The following is a 17,438-nucleotide window of genomic DNA, read 5'->3' as shown; positions in this document are numbered from 1 at the left end:
CCTGCAGTATTTAACTTGCCCATTTCCACTCACTCCCTCTCAGTTTGTCAAGGTTGCTATGTTGTTTCTTGCCATTTACTTTTGAGCCTCTGAGCCCTGCAATTCTGACTTTAAGCCTATAGTATATATACCTTCACTTTGGTATTAAATCAGTGAATTAATCCTGTCTCTATGCATTTGGGTCGTATCCTGCATTATGTCGTGACAAATTCAGTTTTTTTAAATTGTTGTGAAAGATCCCAGACAGTGCTTCTTCCACCACTCCTTATGTACTAAAATAGGAACATGCCTCATAGTATTGTGCACTTTACATGCTTGTCTATTAATATAAGAGCTGCTATCCAAAATAAAGTTCCAGAGCAGACCTCATTCCACTGCCCAATAGTCACAAAGAAGACTGTTGAAAGAAGCTGCAGCATCATGTCACTCTGCCACAGATATGAAATGTATGCCGGACCAACTCTGATGTGGTAGCAATGAATTATAGACTGTTCTGTTCTCCCTGTTGACTGTGAATATTTTTTTCCCCCAGCGTCCTCCCTCGGCGAGACTTTGGGCTTTGCCACAGCTCCATGGGATCCTCTGCAGAATCATTTAGGACTTCACAGCGAATGATGGGAAAGCAGACCATGTTGCACTCTTGTGCTCAGAGACACACAGACACCTTGAGGTGCTGGCACCGAGGCCTTGTGGTGGAGGGTATGAAATGCCCCATGGCAGACTGGTAAGACGTGTTAGGGTATCGGGGTCAGTGAGGCACGTTGGTTGTTGTGTTCAGAGGCCCATGCAGTATGTTAGCAGACAAATGGAGAGAAGAGAATAATAGGTCATGACAATTATTTGGGATTTTGAATCAGGCTTCATTTGCACGACAAGAACAGGAGCGAAATTTAGCACAGTGTGTGTTCAGTAGCTTCCTAAGCTCTGTTAGTACTCTTTCTTTGTCTAATAGTGACTCAGACGCCCTTAATTTTTATCACAGGATGCATCTCTGGTTAAAAGAGCGAAAGAGGAAATGCTCATTAGCTTCAGTTTTCAAATACATCACTGCTGTGTTGACAAAATGATACAGGAGTAAGATCAATAATTGTGTCTGTTGTGACTTTTCTCTGGAATAGAATAGAATAGAATTTCTATATTGTCATTGCACAGAGTATAACCAAATTAAATAGTAATCCTGACGGTGCATACACATCTATTAAACAGAAGTACAAATAAAGAAGAGTAAAAAAAATAGTATAGTAGTAAAGTATAAATAGAAAAATATGTACTGCTTGACCTATAAAAACAGTAGGATATTACACATCAGACATTGCACGTTTGCTGAGTTGTATTGGCTCTATATACACAATACAGGAATACAAATTTACAAAGGAATAACTAAGGTGCAGTTGAAATGTAAATACGTAATGTAAAGCTGTATAGACATATATACAAAGTAGCTGTAAATGTAGTTTAGTGCTGGTATTATTGCAGGCAGACAGTCGGTGTCAGTGTTTGTCAGTGTTCAGTTCACGTACGGCTGTGGGGTAGAAATAGTTTTTTTATCTGTTTGTCCATGATTTGATGGACCTGAAGTGTCTGCCGGAGGGCAGCAGGTGAAACAGATGGTGTCCAGGGTAGGATGGGTCTTATGTTGGATGCGCTACTGAGGCATCTACCTCAACTACACTACTGTTATAAAAGTTGTGTACATTTGTACTGCACAATTTATTTTGTGCGAAAAAGAACATAAGTGTGCATCAGAAAAAAATATAATACAATATTCAAACATAAGAGTTGAGGTTGATGACAACCTCCTATAAATGATGTACCATCTTTTGCCACCAGACGGCAGTGCACACCCATCAGAGCACAGACCAACACACAACAGGACACATTAGTGTTGTTGACAGCTGATAGCCACACTCCTATTCTTTTTTTTTATCATTAATGGTAATCGGAGATATATCGCTGTTGATACTGTGGGACAAATTGTGTGTAGTATCTTTGTTTGAGTCATCTTTGTTTCTGCTATTGTTGCTGGTATTTCAGGGGATTTTTGCTGTGAGTTTCCCTATGCTAAATGTCACCGTTTATTGTCAGTGTTTGATGAATAGCTCATTCTTCATAACTGTCACAGTGAAAGGAAGACAATAAACAACCAACACGTTTGGGCAAAGCCGTAAAAAATCCAAGAGCAAAGACTGAATGCATGGCATTTTACTTTCTTTACTTCCCTGTTGAATCATCCCTCCAGACAGAGACAAAATGATTGAAACCATCACCGGTTTGTTTTAGTCTAGCCTTCCTTTTGAAAATACACAATCCGACCTCTAAAAAGCACCCAGACGTAGGTCAATGCACCACACAGTCCAGCCCTGTTGGCTCTCCATCCCTTCAAATGCACCCTTCTACTTTTAGACACGCCGGTCCCAAGTGGCTCAGTTCTTTGGCCCTGGCAGGCGTTCACCTTCAAAGCCACCAGGTAAATGTGGCGGTCAGTTGGTGGGACACTGGTGCCGTGCAGGGCTTTGTTGACATGTCAGTCAGTGGCAGACAGGCTAGAGAGTGTGGTGTATGTGTGTGAGAGAGAGCTGGTGCCTCTAAAGTCAAGTCATTCAGCGTGTTCAGCTCCTGGCTTCCTGATGTGGACAGAAGGCAAGCAGCAGAGCTCTGTTAAACAGCAGATGTTTTACACTGCGGCCGTTACCCTCATTTCCTGGGCGGAGAGCTCCCCGCTCTATTAGACGAGTAACAGGAACCAGAAAAAAAAGAAGAGTTAGAGTGGGGTGGGGGGAAGAGAGAGAACGAGGCAGAGCGAGGGAGTGCAAGAGAAAAGTTAGCTGAGCCTCCACAAATCACTTTGTCACCAGCAAGCTCTGACAAGCATCAGGAGAGAGGGAGAAAGGGAGAGAGACAGGGAGTTAAATAGAGGTGCGAATAGGGAGTTGTGTCAGAGGAGACTCGAGAGGGAAGGTGTGAAGGAGCTGCAGAGGGCATAAACGAGGTGATACCGATGGATGGATAGAGACAAGAGACAAGAATCCGACTCTCTAAACAGTGTGCTCTAAGAGGGACTGTTACTGCTGCTGTCTCTACTGCTGCTGTGTCTGGATGGTACTCATTTAAAGAGAAGGTGTGTCAAACTTTTTGTCCGTTTTTTTTATCTTCTGATAAGCATCCCTGCTCATCTCAGACATCACATTATTGAGAATGAAGACACAGCTACGGAGACAGCCGCTCTGTGTGTGTGAAGTCGGCATGAATCGGAGGCGCTGAGAGCATTTTCTGGTGAACTGCAGCTGTGCACGGATCACATGCTGTTATTTCTAAAAAAGAGGTAGTCAGAGCGGAGAGCGACACAAGTTTATCAGATGTTTTCTTTTTTCTCTTTAGGGACTATTCTTGAGGGCTTGACTGCATACGTTTGTGAACTGGTTTAGAATAAGTTTATAAGTTATAAAGAGATTTATAAATATAGTTTCTTTCCCTTCACCGTGGATATTTGATTAGCTCCGGGTTGGCTCAAAGCCCCTGAGGTCATCTGATCAGAAACAGGAAAATAGAAAGGGCATTTTTTACACTCATTGTAGCTATTTTCTCTTCCTTAGAGACATTTAGAGAGAGCCTACTTGACATCACATCCTTGTTCAGGGTAGCCCTGAATGATCTGTGAGGAAACCTTCTGGGTCAAGGAGGACAGGAAGCAGTGTCAGCTGAAAAGCCTTAGACTCCGATAGTAAGTACGTGTTATACAGCTCCCTTCACATTGGCTCAGCTGCCCTCCGGGGACATGTAAAGAGAAACTGCCTGGTGAGCACTGATCTGACACGTGGAGGTTTATATACTCGCTTCGCAGTAAGTTAGTTTAATATCCCGGGTGGAGGCTTGAAATCATATGAATCACAAGCTGGTCTGGGAGTACAGAACCGGCTCTGTTTGAGTGTTTTGGACTCGCTGAGGGGTCTTCTGAATCTGCTGTCTGTGTGCATGTTTGGTTGGGCTCTGTAAGCATTTGACAGCTCCGCTCTGGAGTCATTTCTTGGACGTCATTGTGTTACCTGTGTGGCTGAGTCAGAGGTCGGCTCGTCACTTGCCGTCTGTCTGCCCTCTGGGATTCTCTCCATCTGCTCCTGTGCAAAGAAGACACAAGTGTTAGGTGGTTTTCACAGCAGCAGCAGCAGCAGCAGCGACAGCGTTGGCACCAGTCGTCCTGAACTTTGAGGACTCTCAACACTGCTTTAATTGTTTGGCTGTGTGTAAACACCTTGCGTCACTCGCACCTCTCCACGGAGTGATTCACCGTTCCCTAAGCATCCCCCGGTTGCAAACAGTCAGGTTGGCACCATGAAGCTGGCGGTCTTGATGCTCATGGTTGTGTACACGGTGGGCAACGTAGCCGGTATGTCTACGTGTAAGACGCTGGACCTGGAGATGGTGAAGAAAAAGCGCATTGAGGCCATCAGGAGCCAGATCCTCAGCAAACTGCGCTTGCCAAAAGAGCCTGAGCCAGATCAGGCTGGAGACGACGAGGACATCCCCACCACCCTGTTGTCCCTCTACAACAGCACCAAGGAGATGCTGAGGGAGCAGCAGACCCAGGTCCAGACGGACATCTCCGAACATCAGGAGGAGGAGGAGTACTTCGCTAAGGTGCTGCATAAGTTCAACATGACCAGTGAGTACATATGTCTTCTGCACACATGGACGCCCATTGTCAAGAATTGGTGATGGCTTAACTACGGCACTAAGAACGTCAAGTAACAGTACGACTGTGATTTATGCTCCTACATTTACAGCCACTTGAGACAGACTGCTCAACACACACACACACACACACACACACACACATGGAGGCAAAGATCCTGGAGATGATTGAAACGTTGTTCAGATCTTACATTGACAGTTGTTAATGGCAGAGGGAAATCAACAGGTGCCCTTTAGAACGAGAACTGCTGTATACAAATATATCAAAAAACAAAGATGGTCTAAGACATTTTGTCGCTCAAAGCCAATATTTCACCTTGTCATTATGTTGGCCCACCACCAATCTCGGAACGCACCGGCTATCGGTCTGTCAAAGGATAAGCCTCTGGGGGCAAGGGAGCAGATATCCGGGTGTAGACTTCCAATTTACAGGCTCATTTTAAACCAATAAAAAGCTAAATCATTGTTAGACAATAGCTGGTGGGTTCCTAGACTGCATTTCGGCCGATGCGCTCCACCTCTTTTGCGCTCCACGCGGACTGTTTACCTGCATTCAACCAAAGCCTGTTCGAGCGGGATTTTGTCAATACTACTCGGACTACAAACGGAGCCCAGAACACTTCTGATACTAAAATATTGTCCCGTCGCTTGCAGATACAACAATGAATGCAGAATCTGTTTATAGAGATTAGCCCACCACAATTCACAGCCCAGTTGCCAGGAAAACATTTTGGCATTGCACGTTTCTGCAAAGCACGGATGCATTGAATGTCGATGTTTTTGCATTTGGTCAGAGCAAGTGAGACAGTATATTGAGCGACCGTTATTGAAAGTTATGTGGTAGGTAGGTGGTATAATGACGAGTATAATAAGCAAGAAAGCGGGGTGGTGGTTGATGGGTCAAACAAACACAGGACTTTCACCCAGGAGACCGCTGTCTGTGTCCCGTGTGAAACCAAACAGATATACAGTTTACTCTCATAGAGGAGTAAAGAAAACAGAAAATATTTATATTTAAGAGGCTGGAATCAGAGAATTTAGACTTCTCTTTTCTTTAAAAAATTACTCAAACCGATTAATCGATTATCAAAATAGTTGGCGATTAATCGTTGCAGCTCTAACTCAAACCATTGTATTTTTTCTAACCTTAACGAAATTGGTTTTGTTGCCTAAACCTAACCAATCGTTTCACAACGTGAACCACGCAGCATTTCTGCAAGCGTGACACGAGAAACCTATTTATGAAACTTTTTTGAACATATATTTTTACAATGCCAACATTGTAACGACTGGGTTGCTACATTCAGCATAAATACATCTTAAATCAATCACTGGGATGGACAAACGTATCAGCTGCAGCCCAAATTAATCAGCATTGGCCCGACGGCTGAGGTCAGTTCCAATGTCGTCCATAAATCCCCTCAACATGTGTACCCCTTCTGATCTCCACCCAACATCTCCAGGCAGCCTGAGGAGTTTAGAGATCACAGGCGTTACACGTTAGCAGGACCGTGTGTTGCATCTGCTCTGATGCTCCGTGTTGCTTTCGTGGTATCTTTGGCATTTTTACTGCGTTATTAGCGCTGTTTGTTTGGCTAAGCGTGCATACGCTGTTTGTTCAGCCAAATGGTTTTTGGCTGTAAACCTGCAATGACTCTCAAACTATTATGATAAACAGATTTTTTTTTTTTTTAGTTTGGTTTCTTTGCTCCATTGTTCTCTACATGCCTATACTCCTCACCCTATCAGGCAGGCATCCACGTTATGCCTCTTTTATCCACCACTTCAAAAGTGGGTGGATGGACCGTGCTGAGGAGTGTGCAGACCAAAGAGAGAACAAAGGAAACTTTCAAAACGAAGGGGCATGATTTTGTTCTGCTTAAATGAAAACCAAAGAAACAGGAGGGAAAAATGAGATGTGAGAAGACATGAAATGCACTCCTTCACCCTCACCCTGTCTCATTCTCTCTCTCTCTGTCCCTCAGGGATTGGGGGTTTCCTGTAATTTGAGCGTTGGGTTCTCCCTTGCTTATCCTGTCACTTGTCCTCCATCAGATCTCCTTCTCCCTGACCATTTTCCATTTCATTCCCATATCTCCCTGCCCATGATTACCCGTCTCTCTCTCTCTCTCTCTTTCTGTCTCTCTCTCTCTCTGCTGGGTTTCCTGAGCTTATTATCAGTGTGTTTGCAGTGTGTTTGTGACAGGGCAGCTTGGCAGGAAGGAAGGCAGGCCGATGGCCACTGAGATCTCGAGTGACTCAGGTCCGGTGCAAGCGGTGCCCATGGGGAGCATGTGTTTCCTACCTCTGTGGAATGCCAGAGAACACCCATCCACTGTCTTAACCCTCAGCACGGCTCCTTAAAACAGACTGCACTCTGGGAAGTGTACGTGTGCAGGCCCAGCAAGAAGTGTTTTGCAATTATTTAAAGGGCGGTTCCATTTGAGGTTCTGTCCCTTTTTTTTTTTTTAAATGGAAACTCCCATTTAGCTATTGCATAAAGCAGTGACGTAGGTTACCAAAGTCAGCTAATCAATAAGGTGATGACTAATGTGAACACAAGCTGAGTCAACATTAGCTGTGCTAAGTTTGGTAATAACTGAAAGAGGTAGTTCGTATTCATTGAAGTGGGATTGTATGTATACTCCCGTGTTTTGCAAGATAAAATGACTAGTTATTATTATTTCAGATCCGAAAGTCACACAATAACACAAACAAACTAACGGACGGATGCAGCGGTAGACCAGCAACTCCCGAGATTTCAATTCAGCGAGGAAAAATCACTGTTTTTGTAAATGTAGTCTGGTGGATTTAAAGAGAACAATATAACGGCTTCAGTTCCCCGTGGGAAAGAGCCGTCTGATGGCGAGGTAAAGCGGCTGTGAACGGGAGAAAAACGTATTTTTGCCACCTAAAAAAAATCTGTTTAAGTGTACTCTTTATTTAGAATATTTTCAGAGCTTTACTTTGCCGTCAGAAAACTCTTTCCAACAGGGAACTGAAGCCCTTATATCTCGGCCTCCAAAGCCACCAGACTCCCTTCACAAAAACAGTAATTTTACCTCACAGAACACGGGAGTTGCTGGTCTACCGCTGCCTCAGTCGGTATGTAACGTTAATACACTGACTATAAGGATGTATATATACTGTACTTGTAGCGGCATCATCATGCAGAAACCTGCGTCAGGTCAAAACGTTTTTAGAAGAGCTTGGGAAAATAGCATTTTGACGCTAAAACATACGTACTTCGACCAAAATTTGAATGTTTGGATTTGAATACATAAGGAACAGCACTGGGAAGCTACACAATGATATAAAACCCTAATAAAAAAATAATAATAATGGACCCGCCCTTTAAAAACTACAAAACACACACCCTCAGGAGGGTTGTAGGTGACAATCCAGCTTCTGCTCTTCTGTGAATAAAAGACAGGGCTGAGTATGAGCAAAGCAATTAAAGAAGAAGCCAAGTGGAGAACAAGTTTTTTCCTATTAGTTAATTATTAAATCCGGCTCGTCACTTCAATTTGAGGTTCTTTTTATTGGACGACTCACACTTTCCTGATGATCCCAAATCAGCCTGCGGGGATGCATATTTGAGTGCAGCAACTTTAATAGTTTTAGCCTCCATCGTGGTAATTGTGTGGTAGATTTAGGCTAGATTCCTTCTGTGAATTAGCAGTCACATCCCTCCCTCGGAGCCCACACAAATTCACCTCTCCCATTTGACATGGTATCGGTCCAAATGTAATTCAGCTCGTTAACAGAGAGAACATTTTCCCCTTTTTTTGGAAAGCAGCCACTTCGGGAGTGAAATGAGTTCACTGCTTACTGAGTAATTATTATATTCAAGAGGAAATGAAGCTGCTGCCACCCTACGATGGAGAAGAGTAGCAACGGGGGTCTGTGTAAAACAGGGTGAGGTGGGGAAACTAGTGCGCTGTGGGAGGGTGGAGCCGAGCGTATATATGAAGGAGGCAGGTATTTAGCCTGTTGCTGGAATCTGGTTCCTCCCCACTGGTAATTACAGAGCTGTCTCCCTACCTGTCACAACAGCTGTCCCCGGCTTACCTGCGGATAGGCCTTGATTCAACACACACAAATCCCCCCCACACCCATGTTAGTACGCAGGCTGGGGTGCTCTCTTTACCCTTATCTGGAACAGCGAGGCCTTGGAGAAGACACTTTGTCCTCTCGAAGTGTCAAGATGAGCAGTGATAGGAAGACGATGGTGTTAATTGGAAAGTAGAAGTGAGGATAAAGCTTCACTGTAATTATGGTACTGAAGCCAGCGTGCATCTTAGGGGAAGTGACTTAATTTCCTGTTTCGTAAACACTTCTACAACCCTTAGCACAGTTATCTCAGTGTAGCTGGAGACTTTCCGTGCTTGGTGTTTGCTGCTTGGGTACATCACGGCGAGTTCACCGCTCTTCACATACTGTACACTGTTGTGACAGCCGCTCCGTGTTTCCATTCAAGCTCTTACAACCAAACATTTGGCTGTGCTCTGGGTGGGACCAGTAAACTGTCATCTCATTTCCCTTTTACACTCCAAGCCAGCGCTCTTTTTTTTTTCAGTTTCAGTTTGGCTTCACTACTAAGGGGGTGAAACACTACCTAAGCAACAGCACAGATGGTGATACTGGTAAATGATACAGAAGCAGCCGTGACACGGAGGATCCTGGTACAGCCTGGATCCAGGCTGGATTTCACCTCCTGTCAAAGAGTAATTCCCGGACTTGAGAGCAGAGAATCCCGGCTTTGGCAGGCTGAGGCAGAGTAGAAGTTTTGGGCCAGCGCCAGGTCCCAAGCTCCATTGATACACATCTCCAATTTCTCAGCACCCCCACTCCCACCACTCACAACTGTGAGTTATATTCATATGAGTGCATTCTTCAGTTTTCTTTGCCTGTTACCACCCCCCCTCACTCTCTCTTTCCACGCTGTGTTTCACTCTTCTTCCGCTTATCTTTGCACGTCTCCGTCCGACTTAATCCTTTGCGATGTAGTGCTGGTGGATTTATGGTGTTAAAGCCTTCAGTAGCTTGGCTCTGTTTTCTATCAGCCTCTGCGGGGGGAATGTTCCCGCTGTCATGATATGGGCAGGCTCAGGAATAAAAGTTGCAAACATGAACAGGAATACTGTAAGAAAACAAAACGCTCTTTATGGTCAACTTTACAGCAGCTGGAATAGATGAATGTTTGGCTGCAGTTAACATTATTGAGTAACCATTCTTTTTTATTAGCGTGTGTACTGAATTCTGTTTGTTTATGAAAAACAGAGTAACAAACATCCCAGGGTTACATGACATAATAAATTACAGTGATATATGTATGAAGTGCTGTTCGACATGCTGAATCGGCTGAAAAAACTCCAACAAGGGAAGACTAGAGCTGACGGAGCGGGACACACCGCAAAAACTAAACCGACAGACGCTCACCGACAGAACTGTACGACGGCTGACCGTCGGCTTGTTGTGTCAGGCAAGCCCCCAAGAAGAGCGCCGGTCGTTGATGGCAATTTTCGCAGTGGCCAAACAGCGGTACTACAATGTTTGTGTCCGTCACGTGATGCCGTTGGGACCAAAAATACTTTTTCCCATAGACTTACATTGGGAAAGAGACTTCTGTAAATTAGCGGATAATGTTTTTTGAGGGGAATCAACTTCCCAATACGAACACGAGCAACTTTCATATGAATGAACGGAGCCTCGCCTCCAACGCTGTATCCAGTTCTCTTAATACATCCATGGTGTCAAGACCTTTAAAACACAGACCAACAAGTTAGAACACTTTGCACACCGAATAAACAACACGAAAATGTGAAATACTTGCCGGCGAATATGGTTATGATTTGACGTTATATAAAAATAAATTGAATTGAAAATTAAATTTGTCAAGGTTGAAAGGAGCCGTCCTGGATCGGACTATGGAGCCTCCGTGTGGTTGATTTTATAAATGTAGGTGTAATGCAACCCGTTGTGCACAATGTGATTGGTTGATGCCTTTATTCGCTGTGCGAAAGTTCAGAAAAATCTACCTTGTTCCGGAAAAAAAGTATGTTTCTTTTTCGCTGTGTAATATTTGTGTTCTGCGTGAAAGTATTCATGACAAGAACACCAGTTCGAAAAAAATATATTAACGTTTGAATTAATTGTACAAAAGAAATGCCCTCCGGTGTGTAAAGGGCTTTAAAAGAAGAACATTTAAATTACATTTCCCATTCAAAGTAGCTCCCGTTCTTAAAGGATGAGGTTGGTTTGAAACTCTAGATTATATGACAGGCCTTAACACATCCATTTGTCTCTCTAACATGCCTTTACTCACAGCATATTGTGCCTCAGTCATTATCTGTGTTGAGATTAAGTCTTGCCTGAACTTGCTCGTCCAAAATGGTTTTGTGAAATCTCCTAATAAGTAATTGTTTTATATCCCACAGCAAAAAATGACACAGGGACCACCAAGAGCTCCATAAAGATCCCGATGTTCTTCAACATCTCAGAGATACGGGACAGCGTGGGAGATTACCGCCTGCTGACCAGCGCCGAGCTGCGGATGCTCATCAAGCAAACCACGATCGCAACTGAGCAGCGGGTGGAGCTGTACCAAGGTCTGGATACCTCGGCCAGCTACCTCGCTTCCCGCTTCGTCACCAACAAGTGGAAAGACAAATGGCTGTCCTTCGATGTCACCGAGACCCTGCAGAACTGGCTCAAAGGGACCAGTGAGACAAACAAGCTTTATTTATTCGTTCAGCTCAACCCATGTGCAATCCTGTGCATTACTTCACAAATAAAGTGACCAACCGGTTTTAAATGACTAAATGTTATGTATTTCTGTGTCACCAGAGGATGAGCATAGTTTCCAACTTCGGCTGTTCTGTGAATGCAGCCAGGCAAGTGTCGACAGTAGCTTCAGTTTTTCCATCTCTGGGATCGAGACCGGTAGGGGAGACACGGGATTGTTACAATCGATGACAAAGCAACCACCCTACATCCTGACCATGTCCATCCCTCAGAACAGCAGCACCCACGTCTCCTCGCGCAAAAAACGCTCCACGGAGACGAAAGACACCTGCACAGCGTAAGCGACCCTGCACATATCACACTGTTCTGTTGTATTGTATTTCATTTATATTTTTTTAAAGCTGCACTAGGCAAACATTGGCAGCAACAGGTTAAAACACATTAACTACTCCTGAGTATCCATTTCACAACTCATAGCTGTTTGGTAAATTGACTACATTTGCACCTTTAACTACATTTAACCTCAGTAGGATGAAGCAGTTTACAATGTGCCTCTCATTCACTCACGCACACACACTGTTGCAAGGTCGAGCTGCCATGCAAAGCAGATGGGGTTCAGTGTCTTGCTCAAGGACACTTTGACGTGTAGACAGGAGGAGCCGGGGTTCAGACCACCAACCTACTCTTTCTTCTGGGCCACAGCCGCACTGGAGCGCTGTAGGGGACAGTTTGTAGTTTTACACACGTTTTGATTTGTTGTTTTCTGTCGGGAGAGAAGCGACTGCAATATATCAGACACCAGACTTTCACTTAGGTAACTTCAGTAAATCTTACTGTAAGACTCCTGCTTAGGCGGGGAAAGACTTCTCAGATGCAGCTGCAGTTTGCAAAGGTGTGGACTCGAGTCACAACTCGACTCAAGTTGGCAACTCGACTTGGACTTTAACACCAGTGACTCGGGACTTCACTTGGACTTTGACTTGAAAATACTTGATATCTTCCCCCACAAGCCCAAAGTTTTATGATATTTAAAAAGTCGATCAATTGCCCGGTACCGGAGGTAAATCTGACAGCGTCAGAGATGTTGAGTTTATTTACTTTTTGAGTGATCCTTTATTGATTTGTTTGGGAAGAGGATTTACTTCTGGGGGAACAAACTGAATTTCTATCGTTTGTTGTTTGGTGCTGAATCTCCGAAAAATGGTGTTTTTGTGTTGAACTCTGGACTCTTTATTTATGGTGAATATTATTGGGACTTGCAATTGATTATCTTACACTTGATTCCCCAGATCCACTTTGTTTGAACCAATCCGCCAGCTTCCAATCAAGCTGTAGGAGAAAACTATGAACTAGCGTAACATTAGTAACAGTTGGTTAACGTCAGTCGAAGAGCACCTTATGACTTGTTTAGGACTCGAAACTCAAACTTTTCCGTCTTGACTTGAGACTTACATAACAATGACTTGGTCCCACCTCTGGCAATTTGTACAACGATGGGATGTGTGCAATCCTACATTAAAACTATCTTTAGTGCAGCTTTAAAACTGACTAATACAGCAACGATGCTCTAAGAATCTCTACGCCATCTCATCACACACTTCACAAAAGACGTTTCCCTGTTTTCTCTCATGCAGCACGACAGAGACGTGCTGCGTGCGGAGCTTGTACATCGACTTCAGGAAAGATCTGGGCTGGAAGTGGATACACAAGCCGACGGGCTACAATGCCAACTACTGCATGGGGTCCTGCACCTACATCTGGAATGCTGAAAACAAATATTCTCAGGTATAGTGCAGCAACACCTCACTGTAGTGTGCAATCCACATCTGATTACATGGCTGATTAGCAGCTCAGACCAAAAGCTTTCTCACAACTTGATTTTCTCCTCCTCTGGTTACTAAAGGACCAGTAGTGGTGAGGTCTGTGTTGTTTGACAGCCACGGCTTGTTAAGAGGGTTTAAAGGGGACATATCATAAAAAACTCACTTTTTCAATATGGGTATCTGGAGTGCCTACCAACCCACGGACTGTGACAGAAGACAACCCAGTCAGTTTTCCGTGGGCTGCTGAGATCAGAAAACATGTGATTCAACAAGCCATTCAGATCTGGCTCCCCTTCCTATGTCACAGGCAGGATCATTAGAATATACCGCCCACAGCTTGAGAACCTTTGCAACCTTTGCAAAAGTACAATTTAAATTTAGCAGACGCTTTTGTCCAAAGGTACTCCATGTTTTTCCCTCAAGCCAATCAGAGCAGACTGGGCTTTTTCAGGAGGGGGTCTTAAAGGGGACATATCACGCTCATCTTCAGGTTCATATTTGTATTTTGTGTTTGTACTAGAACATGTTTACATGCTTTAATGTTCAAACAACACATTATTTTTCTCATACTGTCTGTCTGAATATACCTCTATCGTAAACACCCCGTTTTTTTATCACATTTCAACGGAATTGCGTTGCTAGGAAACAGCTTGGTTCCATGTTTACTTCCTGTCAGCTGATGTCATTCACATACACTGCAACAGGAAATAAACTGGGACACATTTAGAATGTTTACATTTAAAATTGTGAAAATGTCTAAACTGTGCAATTTTGTTAATAGTCTGTTTATTGTCAATACTGTATATACTGCTCCTATTTTTATACTTCCTTCTATTTAAATGGTTCATATTTTGTTACACTTTGTTTAGCTCTTTTTTTGCTGTGTTAGCTGATGCTTCTTGTTTTTGCACTATCCCCTCTGCTGCTGTACAGTGCAGATTTCCCCACTGCGGGACTAACAAAGGGATATCTTATCTTATCTTATATAAATATTGTAGATTTGTGACATCACAAATGTACCGAAATCCTGACGGCTTGTTTCAAACGCACGGTTTCTGAATATGGGCTGTGTGTATTTATCTGTGGATTGAGTGTTTTGATACTTTCACAGTATTAATATATCACTTAAACCTGCTTTATAATATAAAAGACATGAAAATCTCACAATATGGGACCTTTTAAAGAGACCAGGCGACCAGGCATATTCAGACAGACAGTATGAGGAACATAATGTGTTTTTTTAACCTTAAAGCATGTAAACATGATCTAGTAGAATCCAAATACAAGTATGAACCTGAAAATGAGCACGATATGTTCCCTTTGAATTAGTTTCACAATTTTCTGACATTTTGTTGACTTAATTAGTCAGAAAAATAACAGACTAATGACATATTAATTGTTAATGACAGTAATCACTAGCTGCAGGCCCAATTCAAATCATGATTCACTGACTGACTTTGACTGATACCAAAACCACTTTGGTCTAGACTGAAATATCTCAACAACTACTGGATGGATGAAATTTAGTGTCAACCAATTAATAAATGTTTTAATTTACAAATATTAAATGGCCGACCCTGTCTCCTACAAAATTACATTCCCATACAACTAAACTGTATTCTCAATTACGTTCTGAGGGAAACGTATTTTCTCCCGGATTACGGTCGCAAAGTGTTAAGACGTTAACATTGTGAATTAAAACAAAACAACAACACTACTTCGTTAAGTTTAGGCAACAAAAATAAGTGAACGTTGACTCTCACACGGGACACGAACTGCTGTCTCCTGGGGGATAGTCCTGTGTTTTTTTTACCTGTCCACTCATAGTACACTTTCTCGCTTGTTGTACTCATCATTATTCCACGTAACTCTCATTAACGGTCACTTGATATACGTCATCTGCTCTGCGTGCTGCTGCGTGTCACTTGCTGCGGCCTTTCCACAGACTGTCATTGCCAACGTATTTGTGATACGTCTGATCCGCGACAAAATCCGCTTCCCTCTGAATGTAATTGAGGATGCAGTTTAGTTGTATGGGAACGTCATTTTAAGGAAACTGGGCTCTAAATTACATTTATAAAGTCTATTCCAAGAAGCAACACTTTGCGGCTTGTACCTGGATTTGAACATCATAAACTCAAACTCGTAAATCCGTCATGTTGGTGATTTCTGAGCTGAGTTCTCCGTTTTCACATCCTTCCCTCGTATAATTGTTTACAGATTTTGGCCCTGTACAAGCATCACAACCCAGGAGCCTCTGCCCAGCCCTGCTGCGTTCCCCAGGCTCTGGAGCCACTGCCAATCCTCTACTACGTGGGCCGGCAACACAAGGTATCTATACCGCAGCCAAGTAGCCTCCATTCTGAGGTGAAACGTTTACACAACACTTTATGTGAAAGCAACTCTTGATGCAGATGATTCATCACGTTCCTGTTGCTTTTCACTTTCAGGTGGAGCAGCTGTCCAATATGATTGTGAAGTCCTGCAAGTGTAGCTAAAAATACAACGCGGCACACTGCTCTGCCTCCCCTCAAACACACACAGAGATGTGTCGGAGACCACAGAGAGGAGCGTGTGACGGAGGTTAAGGGGACGAGGGGAATATTTGAAGTCATCAGGATCTTTGTGGTCCAACTTTTCCTCCTTATCACATTGAACGCACATCAAACCATGAACTTCTTTATATAGATATTAAAGATATCATTTTCTATGTGTATATACTTTTTTCCTCGCAGTAGTAAAAAATATCTGTCTTGAAATGAATTAATTTATTTGTTGGAGGGACAGATCTGTAAAGAAGTGGTGTAAAGGTGTGTCAGTTTGACATGGAAAAGGATAAAAAGTGATTTATAAAACCCCCCAAAAAGGTGGATAAAGGATACCAAAGGACCAAAATGACCTTGATGGAAGAACACTTTTTTGTTTTCTGGGACGTTTCTGTTATTTCCATATCATCTTCCTGATGAGGTCACAGTTAAAGGTGCTTAATCCCAGGTATGGAAAACAGCAGTTGTTGGGGTTTTCCTGGACGATAATGCGACAGGTGTTTTTGGAGAGAGTGGCACCGTAAAGGACAACAGACGACCGCAGGGACAGTCCGACCTGGGGAAACTCCCTCTGACGGAGGAAGCTGGAGTTTCACACGAACCGTCCATCACTTTTACTTTGTTTGTTTTTTCAACCCACGTGATTTATACAAAGCTTTTTTTGTGTTCATAGTTCAATGCCAGTTTGTCCTGTTATGAAGCCTCCCGTGCTGTCAAAGCCATGAGTAATAGCAGTGGTTGTAAGAGTGATGACACCATGTTTTTCCTCTCTCTCGGGCTTCACAGCCAGCTTGTTGTCTCTAGATGGCGAGGGTCAGGGGGATGTGGTTGTGGTGTTGGTTTTAGGGAAGCCAGTCAGACCCAATACACACATTTTGCTTGTTTGTTTTTTATTCGCCATAGTGAATTAGGGGCAATTTATTGCCTTTTCTTTCAGGTTTATAACTTTCATCTGACGTGTGATGCTTTTTGCACAACTCAAGAACAACTCCAAAAGACTTTATAGTGCACTTACAATTTGAAAATTTGTAAATATTTTAACAATTTGAAATAAACATTGATGTTAAATTATCACGTGAGAGGGGAAGGTTTTTGTGAGCAAAATAAAACCACATGCGATGTTTCCACTTGTCAGAGAGCTGTGCTGTAAAGGCATGTGTCTGTGTGTGTCGCACTTGTCAGTGCATGCATGTGTGTGTGTGTGTTTTAATTCCGGCAAGGGGAGAGAACATTTTACGAAATGAGCAACAACAAGCACACCTAGCGTGTTGTGGACATGAACACCGTGACGTATAACTGACGTGTAACTACAACACCTCCTACACTACTCTTCTACTTCTGGCCCACACTAAAAGATTTTTCAAATGTGAGAGAGCCCACACATAATGACATGTTATGATAAATTTAACAGTTTTGTTCCTATAGTGTGTGGAGCGCAACGATTTGGCCAAAACAGCACAACACACACTAACAGATTCATTCATGAACAACAAGAGTCACGACTCTCAAAATCTCGCATAATCTCTCGCGATCAAACGTGACTTTAGTGTAAACAAACACGGCGGACGACAGGCAGGAAGAATTAATGATGTTTGTTTTTACTTTGAGCTGAAAATTCACGAAGAAAAAAGAA

General features: G+C 43.2%; 1 protein-coding gene across 2 annotated transcripts; it reads left to right on the top strand.

The window, feature by feature from the left end:
- The first annotated feature begins 54 nt into the window (after positions 1-54).
- On the top strand, positions 55-16,876 carry tgfb1a (transforming growth factor, beta 1a). 2 transcript variants are annotated; one of them, XM_074641201.1, is made up of 8 exons: positions 55-446; positions 533-724; positions 4,551-4,660; positions 11,130-11,414; positions 11,539-11,773; positions 13,071-13,221; positions 15,480-15,590; positions 15,710-16,876. In XM_074641201.1, exons 1-8 carry the CDS (start codon positions 286-288, stop codon positions 15,755-15,757), a joined length of 1,293 nt encoding a protein of 430 aa, XP_074497302.1. In that variant the 5' UTR covers positions 55-285; the 3' UTR covers positions 15,758-16,876. The 2 variants fall into 2 exon arrangements, with proteins under 2 accessions (XP_074497302.1, XP_074497303.1); XM_074641202.1 differs by lacking the exons at positions 55-446; positions 533-724 and having other exon boundaries at positions 2,764-4,660.
- The last annotated feature ends 562 nt before the right edge of the window (positions 16,877-17,438 follow it).

This window comes from Sebastes fasciatus, chromosome 7 (genome assembly GCF_043250625.1).
Source record: "Sebastes fasciatus isolate fSebFas1 chromosome 7, fSebFas1.pri, whole genome shotgun sequence".
In the NCBI taxonomy this organism is placed as follows: Eukaryota; Metazoa; Chordata; class Actinopteri; order Perciformes; family Sebastidae; genus Sebastes; species Sebastes fasciatus.
Note: the sequence above shows the minus strand (reverse complement) of the source record. Positions and strands in the feature narration are given on the sequence as shown.

Excerpts from the sequence above, each read along its gene's own strand:
- tgfb1a (XM_074641201.1), top strand. The coding sequence starts at position 286 with ATGCCTCATAGTATTGTGCACTTTACATGCTTGTCTATTAATATAAGA. Across the intron at positions 4,661-11,129 it reads GCATAAGTTCAACATGACCA|CAAAAAATGACACAGGGACC; the intron begins GTGAGTACATAT and ends TATATCCCACAG. Across the intron at positions 15,591-15,709 it reads ACGTGGGCCGGCAACACAAG|GTGGAGCAGCTGTCCAATAT; the intron begins GTATCTATACCG and ends TTTCACTTTCAG.